This window comes from Chenopodium album, chromosome 6, assembly GCF_948465745.1.
Source record: "Chenopodium album chromosome 6, dcCheAlbu1.1, whole genome shotgun sequence".
Lineage (NCBI taxonomy): Eukaryota > Viridiplantae > Streptophyta > Magnoliopsida > Caryophyllales > Amaranthaceae > Chenopodium > Chenopodium album.
This window is the reverse complement of record NC_137839.1, coordinates 79,234,548-79,253,065: the sequence shown is the minus strand read 5'-3', so window position 1 is coordinate 79,253,065 and position 18,518 is coordinate 79,234,548. Positions and strand designations below refer to the sequence as shown.

General features: G+C 42.9%; 1 protein-coding gene across 1 annotated transcript; it reads right to left on the bottom strand.

Moving 5' to 3' along the window:
* Window positions 1-11,377: 11,377 nt before the first annotated feature.
* On the bottom strand, window positions 11,378-11,788 carry LOC145637367 (uncharacterized). The gene has a single exon (XM_081688821.1). The coding sequence runs from the start codon at window positions 11,786-11,788 to the stop codon at window positions 11,378-11,380; it is 411 nt and encodes a 136-aa protein (XP_081544947.1).
* Between the last annotated feature and the right edge of the window lie 6,730 nt (window positions 11,789-18,518).

Sequence of the window (18,518 nt, the reverse complement as noted above, 5' to 3'; positions counted from 1 at the left end):
CCTAAACCCTAAACCCTAAACCCTAAACCCTAAACCCTAAACCCTAAACCCTAAACCCTAAACCCTAAACCCTAAACCCTAAACCCTAAACCCTAAACCCTAAACCCTAAACCCTAAACCCTAAACCCTAAACCCTAAACCCTAAACCCTAAACCCTAAACCCTAAACCCTAAACCCTAAACCCTAAACCCTAAACCCTAAACCCTAAACCCTAAACCCTAAACCCTAAACCCTAAACCCTAAACCCTAAACCCTAAACCCTAAACCCTAAACCCTAAACCCTAAACCCTAAACCCTAAACCCTAAACCCTAAACCCTAAACCCTAAACCCTAAACCCTAAACCCTAAACCCTAAACCCTAAACCCTAAACCCTAAACCCTAAACCCTAAACCCTAAACCCTAAACCCTAAACCCTAAACCCTAAACCCTAAACCCTAAACCCTAAACCCTAAACCCTAAACCCTAAACCCTAAACCCTAAACCCTAAACCCTAAACCCTAAACCCTAAACCCTAAACCCTAAACCCTAAACCCTAAACCCTAAACCCTAAACCCTAAACCCTAAACCCTAAACCCTAAACCCTAAACCCTAAACCCTAAACCCTAAACCCTAAACCCTAAACCCTAAACCCTAAACCCTAAACCCTAAACCCTAAACCCTAAACCCTAAACCCTAAACCCTAAACCCTAAACCCTAAACCCTAAACCCTAAACCCTAAACCCTAAACCCTAAACCCTAAACCCTAAACCCTAAACCCTAAACCCTAAACCCTAAACCCTAAACCCTAAACCCTAAACCCTAAACCCTAAACCCTAAACCCTAAACCCTAAACCCTAAACCCTAAACCCTAAACCCTAAACCCTAAACCCTAAACCCTAAACCCTAAACCCTAAACCCTAAACCCTAAACCCTAAACCCTAAACCCTAAACCCTAAACCCTAAACCCTAAACCCTAAACCCTAAACCCTAAACCCTAAACCCTAAACCCTAAACCCTAAACCCTAAACCCTAAACCCTAAACCCTAAACCCTAAACCCTAAACCCTAAACCCTAAACCCTAAACCCTAAACCCTAAACCCTAAACCCTAAACCCTAAACCCTAAACCCTAAACCCTAAACCCTAAACCCTAAACCCTAAACCCTAAACCCTAAACCCTAAACCCTAAACCCTAAACCCTAAACCCTAAACCCTAAACCCTAAACCCTAAACCCTAAACCCTAAACCCTAAACCCTAAACCCTAAACCCTAAACCCTAAACCCTAAACCCTAAACCCTAAACCCTAAACCCTAAACCCTAAACCCTAAACCCTAAACCCTAAACCCTAAACCCTAAACCCTAAACCCTAAACCCTAAACCCTAAACCCTAAACCCTAAACCCTAAACCCTAAACCCTAAACCCTAAACCCTAAACCCTAAACCCTAAACCCTAAACCCTAAACCCTAAACCCTAAACCCTAAACCCTAAACCCTAAACCCTAAACCCTAAACCCTAAACCCTAAACCCTAAACCCTAAACCCTAAACCCTAAACCCTAAACCCTAAACCCTAAACCCTAAACCCTAAACCCTAAACCCTAAACCCTAAACCCTAAACCCTAAACCCTAAACCCTAAACCCTAAACCCTAAACCCTAAACCCTAAACCCTAAACCCTAAACCCTAAACCCTAAACCCTAAACCCTAAACCCTAAACCCTAAACCCTAAACCCTAAACCCTAAACCCTAAACCCTAAACCCTAAACCCTAAACCCTAAACCCTAAACCCTAAACCCTAAACCCTAAACCCTAAACCCTAAACCCTAAACCCTAAACCCTAAACCCTAAACCCTAAACCCTAAACCCTAAACCCTAAACCCTAAACCCTAAACCCTAAACCCTAAACCCTAAACCCTAAACCCTAAACCCTAAACCCTAAACCCTAAACCCTAAACCCTAAACCCTAAACCCTAAACCCTAAACCCTAAACCCTAAACCCTAAACCCTAAACCCTAAACCCTAAACCCTAAACCCTAAACCCTAAACCCTAAACCCTAAACCCTAAACCCTAAACCCTAAACCCTAAACCCTAAACCCTAAACCCTAAACCCTAAACCCTAAACCCTAAACCCTAAACCCTAAACCCTAAACCCTAAACCCTAAACCCTAAACCCTAAACCCTAAACCCTAAACCCTAAACCCTAAACCCTAAACCCTAAACCCTAAACCCTAAACCCTAAACCCTAAACCCTAAACCCTAAACCCTAAACCCTAAACCCTAAACCCTAAACCCTAAACCCTAAACCCTAAACCCTAAACCCTAAACCCTAAACCCTAAACCCTAAACCCTAAACCCTAAACCCTAAACCCTAAACCCTAAACCCTAAACCCTAAACCCTAAACCCTAAACCCTAAACCCTAAACCCTAAACCCTAAACCCTAAACCCTAAACCCTAAACCCTAAACCCTAAACCCTAAACCCTAAACCCTAAACCCTAAACCCTAAACCCTAAACCCTAAACCCTAAACCCTAAACCCTAAACCCTAAACCCTAAACCCTAAACCCTAAACCCTAAACCCTAAACCCTAAACCCTAAACCCTAAACCCTAAACCCTAAACCCTAAACCCTAAACCCTAAACCCTAAACCCTAAACCCTAAACCCTAAACCCTAAACCCTAAACCCTAAACCCTAAACCCTAAACCCTAAACCCTAAACCCTAAACCCTAAACCCTAAACCCTAAACCCTAAACCCTAAACCCTAAACCCTAAACCCTAAACCCTAAACCCTAAACCCTAAACCCTAAACCCTAAACCCTAAACCCTAAACCCTAAACCCTAAACCCTAAACCCTAAACCCTAAACCCTAAACCCTAAACCCTAAACCCTAAACCCTAAACCCTAAACCCTAAACCCTAAACCCTAAACCCTAAACCCTAAACCCTAAACCCTAAACCCTAAACCCTAAACCCTAAACCCTAAACCCTAAACCCTAAACCCTAAACCCTAAACCCTAAACCCTAAACCCTAAACCCTAAACCCTAAACCCTAAACCCTAAACCCTAAACCCTAAACCCTAAACCCTAAACCCTAAACCCTAAACCCTAAACCCTAAACCCTAAACCCTAAACCCTAAACCCTAAACCCTAAACCCTAAACCCTAAACCCTAAACCCTAAACCCTAAACCCTAAACCCTAAACCCTAAACCCTAAACCCTAAACCCTAAACCCTAAACCCTTAACCCTAAACCCTAAACCCTTTGGCTTAAGAATGTTATGTAAACATTATTATGGCTGAACCCCTTACAGACTAGTTCCTTTGTTTCAGTGTTGACTATGTGACAAAGATTGGTTTCAAATTCAACAGGGTTTCCTTTGTCACATAGCTGAGAAATGCTCAAGAGGTTGTGTTTCAAACCCTCAATAAAATATACATTATCAATTGCTTGAGAAAGTGTCTTACCAACCTTACTTATACCTTTGATCATACCTTTGCTATTATCTCCAAAGGTGACACTTCCTCCTTCATAGGCTACGAGTGAAAGGAATTGACTTTTATCTCCTGACATGTGTCTTGAGCAACCACTGTCCAGATACCAATATGGCTTTCCTTTCACTCTAACCTGCACAAACAAATCAAGGTTTAGTCTTAGGAACCCAGATTTTCTTGGGTTCCTTGTTCTTAACAACTGGTCTGACTCTGTACTTTCTAACCCAGATTTGTCTAACATTGGTCCTCTTAGTTTTATCATGTTCCTCAGTTCTGGACCAATGTTGAGACTGTCCTTGTGGACTTGACACTTTATGAACATGTGAGTGATTCCTTTTATCATGTTTTTGCTTAATCCAGCAAGTATCAATCACATGTCCATTTTTCCCACAATAGGTACATACATGCATGTCCTTTGCAAACACATACTTACCTCTTTTGAATTCAGAAATCCAAGTGTCATCTCTTCACAACTTAGGAGGTTGTTGGGAACTGGACCCAGAATACCCTAATCCAAACCTTTGTGAATTACCAGGTTGAGAGATTAGGATGTTTAGAGTACTCTGAGCATCTAGCAACCTGTTCATTTGTCTTAGGCAGTCACTCAGATCCTGCTCTTTGATTTCAAGCTTCTTAAGTTGAGCCTCATTAAATTCTGCAGTAATGGCAAGATCCAATTTTGCCCTATGAAGTTCATCCTTAAGTTTTGAAATCAAGTCAGGATCTGGTTCAGTAGTGGTCTCAATGTTTTTGCCTTTCTTTAGCTAGTATATTTCGGCTTGAAGATCACAGATTTTGACTTCATATTCCAAATGTAAAGATTCAATATTAACACCTTGATTTTCAGTGTTGATACTTTTCTTTAAATCGAATATTTCAGCCTGTAAATCACAAATCTTACCCTCATATTCCAAGCACAATTCATCAACATCAACACTGGGACCACTTGTGCTAGTAAGAGAAGCTTTCAGATCTACATAATCTTTGAACAATTCTTCTACATCATCAATCATGTAATTATGTGCCAAAATCAAGTCAGAATGTTCAAGAGTAAAGCTTTTCTGTTTGAGTAACTCGAAATTTATACCTTCTATCTCAGCCTCTTTGAGTTTGCTAAAACCTTTCTCATTGTTTTTATAAAAATTTGTCTTTGAAAAATCTGAAGAAGGCTTTAGCATTTCAAGTTCTATATTCTTCTGATCTAGACTTATTTCCAGCTCTGAAATTTTTTCTTTCAGTTCTGTGCAAATAAATTCTAGTTCAGCAGAACGGCTTTCACTAAGATCTAGATTTTGAGTTACTTCCCTTAGTCTTCTCTTGTTCGCTTTATAAGCAGCATTACCTTTAACATTTTGTTCTATAGCAGAATCTATAAAACCTAGCAGTTCATCTCTATCAAAATATCTAACCTGTTCCTGCATTTCAGAAATGCTTACATGTTCTTCATCTGAAGAGCTGCTTCCTGCCATGAGACATACATGCCCCATATCACCAGAACTGGTCTGCATCTGGTTTCCTCCTTCAATCAGTGCAGTCACACACACAAGAGCCTCCTCCTCCTCGCTTTCACCACCTGAGTCAGAATCTCCCCAGGCTGCAAGCATGGCTCTCCTTGTTATCTTCTTCTCTCTCTGTCCTCCTTTATCATTTTTCCAGGTTGGGCAGTCTTTGATCATATGCCCAGTTTCTCCACATTTGAAACAACCAGTGTTGGAACTGGTCTTCTTTGTGTTGCCCTTGTTTTTCCAAGACTTCCCTTTGAACTGAGATCTGAGACTTCTTTCAAATCTTTTAGCCATGAACCCTATATCATCCAAGTCTTCTTCAGTCTCTTCACCTTTCAAGGCCATCCCTCGGTTCTTGGTGGTGCTTTCTTCCTTGGAATCCACCAACAGCTCATGAGTCATCAATGATCCAATGAGTTGCTCTACAGACAAGGTTGACAGATCCTTGGCTTCTTGAATTGCAGTCACTTTGGGCAGCCATTTCCCTGTCAAACTCCTCAATATTTTTCTGACCAGATCTTCACTAGAGAAACTTTTTCCAAGTGATTTCAGTTCATTTATAATTGACATAAAACGAGTAAACATATCCTTTATATTTTCATCTCGGTTCATATCAAAGGTTTCATATTTTGACATCAGCATGTCAATTTTAGATCTTCTGACCTCACTTGTACCTTCATATGCTAACTCTAAAGTTTCCCAGATCTCTTTAGCAGTAGAGCATGCCAAAATACGACTAACCTCATTATCAGCAATGTCTTATTGAAGTAGTGACATGGCTTTGGCATTCTTTTCAAAGATCTTCATGTCTGTGGAGGTGTATTCACTCTCCTTCTTCTCTGTTCCATCAGATTTGAGGCTGACTTCCTTTGGACCATCTCTGACTATCATCTAGCACTCATAGTCAGTACCAATGATGAAATTCTGCATGCAGATCTTCCACCAAGGGTAATTTGTTCCATTGAACTTAAGCAACCTTGATCCACCGTTTCCATTTGTCATCTCTTGAGTACTCATTTTCTCTTCCTCCTCTAGGTGTTAACCTTTCGAGAAGTTAGGCTCTGATACCAATTGAAAGTGCAATGTATACTCAAGAGGGGGGGTAAATTGAGTATAAGGCAAGTGTTGTAAATTTTTCGATTTATGTTAGAACAGTTCAAGAACAGTTCACAGCAGCGGAATATAAAAATGAAACAACACAAGAATTTAACGAGGTTCACCCCAACTATGGGCTACGTCCTCCACTCACTCACTTCTTTTATTAATCAACTCAGAGTAACAAAAAAATAACACACAAACACCCTATGCACCTATGCACAAGATGTTCCCCAGCTTCCAACTATGGAAGCTCAACTGAAACCAGTCCCAGACCAGTTTCCGCAGCAAACTGCCCTTACAATTTGCTCGAATGACAAGCTTTTCTCTCAGAATACACATAGCCTAAAATGCTTAAATTGAGAGTATGATTTTGCTCCTAATGTGGTAATGGAAAATGCTAGGTTAAGCTTGAGAGAGAGAGAGAGCTTTTGCGATCAAAATATCAGTTTCTTTTCGGCAAAAGCAGTAGGGTTTGTATGCATGTAGAGATCCTTAAATAAGCCTTTGGTAAATATAGAATACATGATATTTGAGAGAATATTTTCACGGAAGAATATAAAATATTCCAAGAAAATATTCTCACTAATTTTATTTGCAATCAAATAAAATCAGTTCAAATAATAAATATTATACTTTACCATACTTAAGAAATTCTGCTTGCATAACAAACCAAGCATCCGTTGCATTTTTCAAATCAGTTTTGCGCGGAAAATAACTTTCCAAAATTACGGATGCTAGGAGGTGAACTTGAGAGGACTGGTTTGGCACTGTTCCCAGACTGTTCCAATCAGCCAAGTTCACTTGTAGTTGTGTATGATAAGTTACCAAGGTTCCTTATCATCCACAACTATCTCATCTCTCTAAGATTAACCTTTATAGTGCACTTTGCAATCCAATTACCACTTACATTGCATCTAAGACCTAGGATAGACAATCTTGTGCTCTTGGTCTTCATGCAAACTTCAAGACTTGGCTTCTTGAGCTTCGTCTTTTCATCCATTGAACTTGTGACAATGTACCTGCACATGCAAACAGTAACTTGCATACAAATATAGTTCAATGTGGTTTTGTCATCATTCAAAACATAACATAGGAACTCAACAGAATCAAGTGATTCGACTTAGAATGTGGAAGTCGAATCGGGAGAGGGGTATTTCACAAAGGAGGTTTTCTGGTCGAATTAGTAAACCAACCTACGTGAAATACACAACTCCTGATTCGACCTGACCATATAGGTCAAATCAAATGGTGGTCGAATCAAGTGATTCGACTTAGAATGTGGAAGTCGAATCGGGAGAGGGGTATTTCACAAAGGAGGTTTTCTGGTCGAATCAGTAAACCAACCTACGTGAAATACACAACTCCTGATTCGACCTGACCATATTGGTCGAATCAAATGGTGGTCGAATCAAGTGATTCGACTTAGAATGTGGAAGTCGAATCGGGAGAGGGGTATTTCATAAAGGAGGTTTTCTGGTCGAATCAGTAAACCAACCTACGTGAAATACACAACTCCTGATTCGACCTGACCATATTGGTCGAATCAAATGGTGGTCGAATCAAGTGATTCGACTTAGAATGTGGAAGTCGAATCGGGAGAGGGGTTTTCACAAAGGAGGTTTTCTGGTCGAATCAGTAAACCAACCCATGTGAAATACACAACTCCAGATTCGACCTAACCAAATTGGTCGAGTCATGCATGTTTTGGTCGAAAGACCTTATAGCTTACTTGTTATGAAATACACATCTCCAGATTCGACCTAACCTTATAGGTCGAATCATGCATGTTTTGGTCGAATGACCTTATAACATGTTGATTGTAAAATACACAACTCCCGATTCGACCTAAACTTATAGGTCGAATCATGCATGTCTTGGTCGCACGACCTTATAACATGTTGATTGTAAAATACACAACTCCCGATTCGACCTAAACTTATAGGTCGAATCATGCATGTCTGTGTCGCATGACCTTATAACATGTTGATTGTAAAATACACAACTCCCGATTCGACCGGTTTATTGGGTCGAATATAGACTTAGTGAATAAATCACTTTTTATTTGTAAAATGCTTATTTGTTGATTCGACTTGTTTAATTGATCGAACCACGTAAGGTAAATCAAATTTTGCATGTTTATTTCTTGTGGGCAATGGACTCAAGACTTAGAATTATTCTGACCCTTTTGATGTATTGTTTTTGCAGAAACGGCCATTAAGAGTGGCCAAGCAAGTTGAAGAAACAGGCACTACAAAAAAGAGTGCCAAAAAGTCGAAGGGTCAGGATGACCCGGTAGTGGAGGAAGAAAAACAAACTTATGCCGTTATGAAACGGAAGGAAACTGATTCGGCTGCTCCGGAAGAGCCGAAAGCTAAAAAACAAAAGAAACACAAAAAAGAAAAGGGCTCGGTAGTGGTGGATGCCGAGGAAGATGAAGGAGTCGAGCTGGACCCCTTCAGCCCAACTGATCCTCCAGTCAAGCAGATTTTTGCAGCTGAGGAATTGCGAGCCTCTGAGGAGACGAGGCGAAGCAAAGAAGAGAAAAAGAAAAAGAAGAAAAAGAGTAAAGCCCCATCTGTCCTACCGCCTGGAGATGGCGAAAGAATTGCTGGTAGCTCCCCCATTCAATTTGTGGGGGAAGTCCATCATACTGAAACAGCTGAACAAAATCCTCGCCGACGAAAGGGTAAAGAGCCCATGGTCGTCGAGGTAGAGGGTGATGATGATGATGAAGAGGAAGATGAAGAGAGACAACAAGAAATTCAGGAGTACTTGGCACTCCATACACTCCCTCTCCAAGACTCGGTCTATGTCGATTCTTTCGACAAAATGGACCTGGAGGCCTTCGACAATAACCCAATGATGGACCCTCCCCTCCTTCAATCTAACCCTGACCAGATTACCCAACCAATTCTGCAACGACGAATCCCCGACATCAACCTGTCGAAGGGCTTTGAGCGTTTCCTTAGAAAAAGAAACGCCAATCTGGAAAGAGAGTTGGAGGAGGATGAGAAGATGGATGATGAGTACCTCGCTGAGGAGGGCGAGGCATCTTTGGGGAGCTCAAAGAAGTTCACCTGGAAGGAGAGGCGAAACATGGTCAGTGAAGTGACTAGCCTTATTCCCAAAGCCTACCGGGACACCCTTCATGGCTGCGACAAAGGCCATGCTGGGCCCTTCTTCAGCCTATTCATTGAGGTATTTCAACTTGTTTTCTTGTTCAACTTGCTTCCTTCAAATTTTTACAAGTTTTATTGACTCACTTTCCCTTGTTATGTAGGGTCTGGCGAGAATGGATTCGTTTGTCAAGAAGGCCAGAGCTGACAGGCGGGAAGCAAGTAGAGGGTTCGCCGCTCAATAAACTGCCGAGGAATACATAAGAGAGCAGGCTGAATTGATTATTGCCGAGAGGCAATATGCCCAAGATCATACCTCTGTCAAGCTTCACAACCTGCATCACTCCTATACTTGGGCCCTTAAAGAAATCTTTAGGATCAAAAAAGAGAGGGACACCATCAAGCAAGAAAAAGAGTCCCTCAAAGCTGAAATCAATGCCCAAGTCGAGTCTGAGCTGAAGAAGAGACTTGACTCTGCTTGTAAAGAGCGAATCGATGAGGGCATTGCCGAGTTCAATGAGGAGATGTAGGAAAAAATCAATGCCGCTGAGACCAAGGGCTCCAATGCTGAAACTAGAGCCTCCAACGCCGAGTCTTCTATTAACTCTCTCACCCAGCAGGTTGAAGACCTCAAAAAAGAGAAAAGACAGGCCCGAGCTGATGGCTTCAAAGACATGAGGGAGATGGTCCGTCGAGCTTGGGGGGACTTACCAAAAAGGATGAACTTGATGTGCTTAGAGGAGCGCATCGAGAGGCAAGTCGATGAAACCATCCATGCTGCCAAGAAGAAGCGGGCATAACAGGAAGGTGAAACCATCGAAGAACTTCCCCCTCGGGACTACAAGTGCAATGAACTTGAAGTTAGTTCATCCGGCTCCTCCAATGGCGATCGATCCCAATCTGGCTCCTCATCAGATGAGGATGAGCAGGATGATGCCGATAACAAGGCTGCTCAAGAACAACCAAAGGCTGATGAGGTTGTTGACGAGAAGTTATCGACGGCGGGGAATTGACTACCAACTCCTTCACTTTTTTCTTGACTTAATGAATTCAAACTCTTTGTAATTTCCTTTTCCAGTTTTCTTGAATATTTGAAATAATTTTTGTAAGTATTTTGAAGTTAGATGAAGTTTTCGACACGCCATGGGGCTGTCGAGTCAGCTTGACGAATGCTATTTATCTTGACCGTTAGTTTAATTTTGACAAATCAAAAAATTTGACATCGTCTTTTTGCCTTAGTAGCTTAATCACGCATACCTTAGTAATAAAACATCGAAACGTTCAATGTCATTTTTCCATCACCACTTAGGATGTCAAATCAATCATACTGATGGTTTGGTCGAATCAGGCGATTCGATCAGATGCCCATCCTGTATAATAACTAGATGTTAGTAAAATATACAACTCTCGATTCGACAGGTTTTAGTTCCTATCGAATCAGTTAGCTTGGATCGAAATCCTTAACTAATCATCAAAACTTGTCGTTTGTAAAATATACGTCTCCCGATTCAACGTAAATCTCTTTGTCGAATCGATCAAATGACATCAAATTCCATATTTACTTTGAACAAACTTAACGTTTGTGAAATATACATCTCCCGATTCGACGTAATTCTCTTTGTCGAATCGATCAGATGACTTCATTTGGACAAACAACATCGAACACGTTTTATCATGGGCAAAATGTCTAAGTTTAGATGAACCTTAAGATTGATTGACTTAAGACCTAGTAGGGGTGTTAAGTCAATCAATCATACTGATTGCCCTTAAACTTAGAGATTTTGCCCTCTGTCGAATATGTTTGGGTCTTAAATTTCGCTGCCCTATCGTAGGGGTTTTATGTCAGCTTTTTTAGCAAAAAGACTTAGTTTATCTACCCTATTACTAGGGTCTTTCGACTGCTTTATAAGAGAAAGACTTATGTTGTTTGCCCTATGATAAGGGTCTTTCGACTGCTTTATAGGAGAAAGACTTATGTTATTTGCCCTATGGTAAGGGTCTTTCGACTGCTTTATAGGAGAAAGACTTATGTTATTTACCCTATGATAAGGGTCTTTCGACTGCTTTATAGGAGAAAGACTTATGTTATTTGCCCTATGATAAGGGTCTTTATTGCACTCAAAAGTATATAGGAAGGCTCAAATACTCCTTTCATTCAATATGCAGACCTTTAATTACACAACTCGAATAGTTACATGTAGAATTTCTTAAGATTATCCGCATTCCAGGTTCTGGGTATCTGATCTCCATCCAGGGTCTCGAGCTTGAAGGTACCTTCCCTTAGAACTTCACTGACCTTATATGGTCCCTCCCAATTAGGCGTCAACTTGCCATCCTCTTTATATCGGACCACCAATTCCATCTTTCGAAGGACCAAGTCCCCCTGCCTTATGGTTCTCCTGCCCACTCTCTTGTTGTACTCACGAGACATTCGCAACTTATAAAGTTGTTGGCGCAATAATGCATTGCCCCTTGTCTCTGGTACCAAATCCAAGTTATGGCGCAAGGTAGACCAATTGACGTTCTCGTCATATAGCATAACACGAAGAGTGGGTTCGTAAATCTCGATGGGCAGTATAACCTCTGATCCATAAACCAGCATGAATGGAGTTTCACCAGTTGAACTCTTGATCGTTGTGCAAATCGACCACAAAACATTGTAAAGTTCTTCTGCCTAGAGACCCTTGGCATGATCGAGCTTCTTTTTGATGCCTGTGACAATGGTTTTGTTGAAGGCTTCCACTTGCCCATTTGCTTGCGGGTGAGCTACCGAAGCAAAGTGAGTTGTGATTCCAGCATCCTCCAGCCAATCCCTCAATCCCGAGAATTCAAATTGTGGGCCATTATCGAAAACTATGGATCGTGGTACACCAAAGCGGGTGATGATATTCTTCCAAATAAAACTCTTGACATCAGAAGTTTTAATGCCCCTAACCGGCTCGGCCTCCACCCACTTGGTGAAATAATCAACAGCTACAATCACATATTTTCGCTGGCCTGCAGCTTGTGGAAAGGGCCCCAAAATATCCATGCCCCACTTGGCGAATGGAAGAGGAGAAAGTACTGGAGTCATAACAGTGGGTAGCCTTTGCGGTATATTAGCATGTACTTGACACTTATAACATTTTTTCACCAAATCTTGGGCATCCTTGCGAATCGTCGGCCAGAAATAGCCAACCCTTAGCACCTTTTCAGCTAGTGCCCTTGCCCCAATATGAGAACCACAATATCCTTCATGCACATCTTCGAGAAGTTCTACCCCCTTTTCCGGTGTTACACACTTCAGCAGCGGATGAGTGTAGGACTTCTTATACAACTGCCCATTCCAAAGAACGAACCATGTATCTCGGGCCTTGACATACTTTGCCCTATCGGGATCTGATGGCAGAACCCCATTCACCTTGTATTCGACAATCTCATTCATCCAAGAATTACTTCTATCAATGAAATTTGACTCTTCCAAGTCATCAATGCCTTTTGAATTCTTGACCTCCCAGAAAACTGTTCTTGGAGCACTTCCGACGACTGAGCTAGTTAACTTGGAAAGGGCATCCGCTTGGTTATTCTCCGATCGCGGCACTTGATGAAGCATAAAACAGTCTAGATCCTTGATCTCAGACTTCACCATTTCGAAGTATTTCACCATGTTAGTATCTCTAGCTTCATATTCCCCACTGACCTGGCTGACGATCAATTGAGAATCGGACATGGCCTCAATTCGCCGTGCCCCTGAAGCCTTACACATCTTGATACCAGCAATCAACGCCTCATACTCAGCCTCATTGTTGGTTGTTTGAAAGTTGAACTTCATGGCATACTCAAAAACATCCCCCTCCGGAGATCTGAACTGAATGCCAGCTCCACAGCCTTCTTGAGTGGCGGATCCATCGACAAACAATTTCCACACATTAGGTACCCCTTCTTGCGGTGGAGGCCTCGTTAATTCGACAATGAAGTCTGCTAGGGCTTGACCCTTGATTGCCCTTCTGGGCTCATAGACTATGTAGAAAGCATTCAACCATATAGCCCACTTGAGCATCCGACCCGATGCCTCAAGCCGAGTCAAGCTAAGGAATCCTTGATCGGTTGATCAGTGTAAAAAACAATCCGATGGGCGGCAAAATACGGTCGAAGCTTCTGACTTGCCTTAAGGAGCGCAAGTCCAAACTTCTCAAGTGTGGGGTACCTAATCTCAGCACTTTGTAATACATGGCTTATGAAGTAAACAGGAAGCTGAACACCTTCCCTTTCGGCTACCAGCACGGCCGAAACAGCATGTTGAGATACAGCCAGATAGAGGTACAACGTTTCTCCCAAACGGGGACTCACCAAGCGAGGAAGTGTATGAAGATGCTCCTTGACTTTGACTAGAGCTTCTTCAGCTTCGGGGGTCCATTCGAATTTCGCATTCTTCTTAATTGCCTTGAAGAAAGGCTGACATTTATCCCTTGATTTTGAGAGAAATCTCCCAAGTGCGGCAAGACAGCCGGTTAACTTTTGAACCTCCTTCACACTCCTTGGCGATGACATATCAAGCACAGCCTGTACCCTATCCGGATTGGCCTCGATGCCCCTTTCGTCAACCAAGAATCCTAAGAACTTGCCTGACGTTACTCCAAAAATACATTTCTTGGGATTCAACTTCATCCGAAAATGCCTAAGTGTTTCAAAGGTCTCCTTCAAATCTGAAGGGTGATCATTCGACAGCTTACTCTTAATGATCATATCATTAATGTAAGCTTCGACATTTTCGTCCTAGTTGCTTGAAAAACACAGTATTCACCAACCTTTGAAACGTGGCAGGAGCATTTCGCAGACCAAACGGCATCACTTTGTAACAATAAAGGCCATTGTTGGTAACAAAGGCCGTCTTGTCTTGATCCTCCGGTTTCATGGGAATTTGATGAAAACCGGAGAAAGCATCAACGAAGCTCACCGGCCGTTGCATCAACCAAGTTATAGATCTTTGGAAGAGGAAATGGATCCTTGGGGCAGGCCTTGTTCAGGTCGGTATAATCGACACACATCCGCCAAGTACCATTCGGCTTGGGGACCAAGACCACATTCGCCACCCACTCGGGGTATTGACATTCTCGGATAAATCCGGCATCCATTAGTTTCTTCACTTCCTCATCCGCTGCCTTGCTCCGCACTGGACCCAGATTTCTTTTCTTTTGCTTGACTGGTTTCATTAGTGGGTCCACTTGCAAGGCATGCTGGGCGATCGAAGGGTCGATCCCCGGCATCTCATCTGCCGTAAAGGCGAAAACATCCTGATACTCAGACAATAATTTTTTGATTTTTTGCCCCAATGAGGGGTCCAATGACTTCCCAACTCTCACTGTTCTCTCCGGTTTAGTCGGATCAAGAGCATAATCCTCTGGAGCATCCAACGGTTCAGGCCTTGAAGCCGCCTGGTAAAGACCATGAACGGCCATTGCTTCCTGGTGCACTCCATGCACCATCATTACTTCTCCTGATTTCCTCTTCTTCTGTGCTGGTTGAACATCCAACTCATCTTTGTCCTCCCCCCCAGCAAGTGGCTTGAGTGTGGTTAGATAGCACTCTCGAGCCACTCGCTGGTCTCCTCGGATTGATCCGACAGTTTTGTTATCATCACATACAAACTTCAGAAGCATCAGGTGAGTGACCACAACAGCCTTGGCCATATTAAGAGTTGGACGTCCAATGATAATGTTGTAGGCGGTAAGTCCCTTGACAACAAGAAACTTAACCCTCAAATGCCTGCATTCGTCCTGGTTTCCAAGCCTTACTTGCAGGGTTACAATCCCTACAGGGTGAATCACCCCTCCACCAAATCCAACGATCGGGTGGGTGGCCTTAACCAAATCCTCATCATTGTACTTCAGCTTTACAAGGCAATCCCAGCTGATGATATCAAAGGAACTACCAGTATCGATCAGAATTCTCCAAACCTTCATGTTCGCCATTTTCATCTCCACGACTAATGGATCATCATGAGGATGTCGAATCGAACCTCTATCCTTTTCACAAATTAAAATTTCTGGAAATTCATCTTCCTCTGTAACGGGCGGATCCTCGGCGACCAATAGACTCCTCAGATAGTCTTTACTTCCTCGCATGGTCGGTCCCCCCGAGGCTAATCCCCCTGCAATCATATGGCAGACCTCCGTGTCGGTGTCGCCATCATCTTTTGCTGCTTCAACTTTCCTTGGCTTTTTACCCTGGCCCTTGATTAGATGTGTAGGAATTTTGCCCTCAGCCGCCAGGGTATCTAACTTTCGTCTCAAGACGTGGCAATGATCAGTGATATGCCCCACATCTTGATGGAACTTACAGAACTTGTTCTTATCTCTGTACTGCTTCTCCGTCTTCATGGACGGAGGATCCTCAATGGACAGCTTATCCATCAATTCTTTATAAATCTGAAACAAATCCTTGGTGTATTCGAATCTGGGACCATCATCCTCCCTTCGGCGTTTCCTGTCTTGATATTGATTTCGACTGTTCTCAACAGCCCAAGTACTTTGCCTCCGCCGATCTCCCCCACTCCTGTCTTGATTAGACTTATGGGAGCTTCCCCCTGAGGTTTTGGACGACTGCCCCTGTTGATTTGAATGACTCTTCTCCCTCCGATCGGAGCGAGTCACAGAACAAACTTCTTCTGCACGAATGTAATTTTCTGCTTCTTGCAAAGCACTCTTCAGATCAGAACATCCCTTCTTAACCAAATCGAACTTAAAGTCCGAATGATCATGCAAACCCCGTATGAAACTCTCAAATACCACATCTTGAGAGAGTCAAGGGATTTATAGGGCCTCATTGTTGAATATCTTGACATAGCTCCGGAGTGATTCTCCGTTTCTCTGTCTGATCTGAGCAAGGTGAATGCTACACTTCTTTTCCTGACGATTGGCCATGAAGTGATGGGTAAACACCACTGAGAGCTCGGTGAAATTGTTAATGGACCCAGAGGGTAGTCCATTGAACCATTCTGTGCAACACCAGTTAAAGTTGCCGGGAAGTAGCGGCACCATGTGGCATCGTCAGCCGATGTGGTCAGCATCAAATGCTTATACATTGCCAAATGGTCGTCAGGATGAGTCGTTCCATCATATGGAGCAATAGTTGGGAACTTCACCTTGTGAGTGTGGGGGGGCCATGGTTATGGCCTGGGAGAGTGGCGAATGCTGAATAAAAGACAAGGTACGTAACCTCTCGGCTAATGCCGGATCTTGTAGAGTGTTGTCAATATACCCCCCGGGTACATAGCCATGCGACAATGGGCGACCCCCCATGTCGAATCGAGGCTTTGCACCAGCTAGATGAGTCTGGTACAAGTTGAGTAGGTCTGGATCTTGAATATTAGAGAATGGAGAAACCTCTCGCGGAACGGAGAGGGTTGGATCTTGCATCACGGGAGTGGATCCCGAATCTGAAAATTGTTGGGGCCCTGCCTTGAGATTCGTGGCAAGGCCCTGCCTTTTGGCTTCCAAGAGTTGACGAACGTCCCCCCTTAAAGCATGCGCTTTCTTCTCTTCTATGATTCGTCGGGCATCATAAGCTGGTAACTTGGACACATGAGGACTTGAATGTGACTCGCCAGAGTGGGAAGAGTGTTCCTTCTGTTGCCCTCGAGATTTCTCCTGACCCTTGGACCCCTTAGGATGAGGAGTCCGTCGGTAAGGCTTGGAAGGGGCCTTCCGATAGGGCTGCACCAGTGGCTTAGTCAAAGGCTGAGCCTTCTCTCCTTGACAGGAGGCTTTCGGTGCCCCGGTTGGGATAGGATTTGGCTTTTTAATCACCATGGTTTTGAGCTTAGGCTCGATTGGAGTCTCCGCTCCTGGAATCACGAACTTACCCCTTCTCCGGGCAAGCTCCGCTTGGGCATGCTGGACCTGAACCCGTTGAATCTGGGCGGCCTGCATGTCTTGTACCATCTGGCTCAACGTCTTCATGGTATCGAGCAACTGCCTCTGAGTGTCCAAGTGGAAGTCATACTCCTGCTTGGTGATGAAGACTGTGGAGGGATCCACCCGTCGGGTGTAATGATCATCCTGCCCTTCGCCTTCATCATCCTCCTCTACCTCGTCCGTGACGAGGGGCTGATCATTATCATGCCCGAAAAGTTCAACTTGGGTCTGCTCAACAGATTTCCCTTCGTCCGCCATGACTAAACGCCTCCCCACAGACGGCGCCAAATGTTGTTACAAGTGTAACGTGGAAGTTGAATTGTACAATGGGAGGGGTGATTAGGCTCTCCTTTAGTCGAGTGCGGACTGATTCGTTGAGACACAAGGTGATTCGACATGCTGGGAGTGATTCGCCTTCCTAGAGATGGACTCGCTGGACACCTGAAACAAAGGAGATAATCTAATGATTATCCCCCCTCCGATGCTTAAGTCAGCAAGTATCCAAAAAGGGTAAAAGAGTAAATAGAGTGAGGTAAGAGAATCTTCCTTTTTGGTGAAAGAAATAGAGTGGGACTGATTTGAAAGGTAATAAATGATGTAAGTTGGGAATTGTGTAATCATTGGGGTATTTATACTATTCCTCAATGACTGCTTCCCAATAATATGGTGACACGTGGCACTATACCATAGGTCACTGTTGGTGGGCTGGCAGATTTACTTTGCCTTATTAGGCCCATGTTATACTTTCCTTAACTTAACCAAACGAGGCAATTTTAGCCCATTTCATGGGCAGCTTTTAGTGATCAAGGCTTCAGGTTGATTTGGACACGTGGCGGGCCAATGGTCCAGTTGTAAATGACACGTGGCATCCAGCTGGGATGCCACATCAAAACCCATCCATCCGTTGTGTTTTGAAATTCAATTTGCGCCGAAAGAAACTTTCCAAAAATATGGATGTTGTGAAGTAAACTTGAGAGGACTGGTTCATAACTGTTCCCAGACTGTTCCAGTCAGCCAAATTTACTTGTAGTTGTGTTTGATAAGGAAATTTATCTCATCTCTCTGAATTTAACCTTTATAGTGCATTTCAAAACTTATATACCACTTACATTGCATCTAAGATCCATAACTAAACAATTGATAACTTGGTCTTCATGCAAACTTCAAGACATGACTTGATGAGCTTGTCTTTTCATCCATTGAACTTGTGTCTTTTGTACCTGCACATGCAAACAGAGACTTGCATGCAAAATGAATAGTTCAATGAGGTTTGTCATCATTCAAAACTTTATAAGGTAGGAACTCAACACTAATGACACCAATTCTTTTCTTGTTAGTCTTTTTATTTATTCTTTTCTTATAACCACAAATGGTTCTCTTGTATACATGCGTTGTATTTTATATTAGAGTTTAGGGTTTATGTAATATTTCACCCAT

Excerpts from the sequence above, each read along its gene's own strand:
- LOC145637367 (XM_081688821.1), bottom strand. The coding sequence starts at position 11,788 with ATGCTGGTTTATGGATCAGAGGTTATACTGCCCATCGAGATTTACGAA.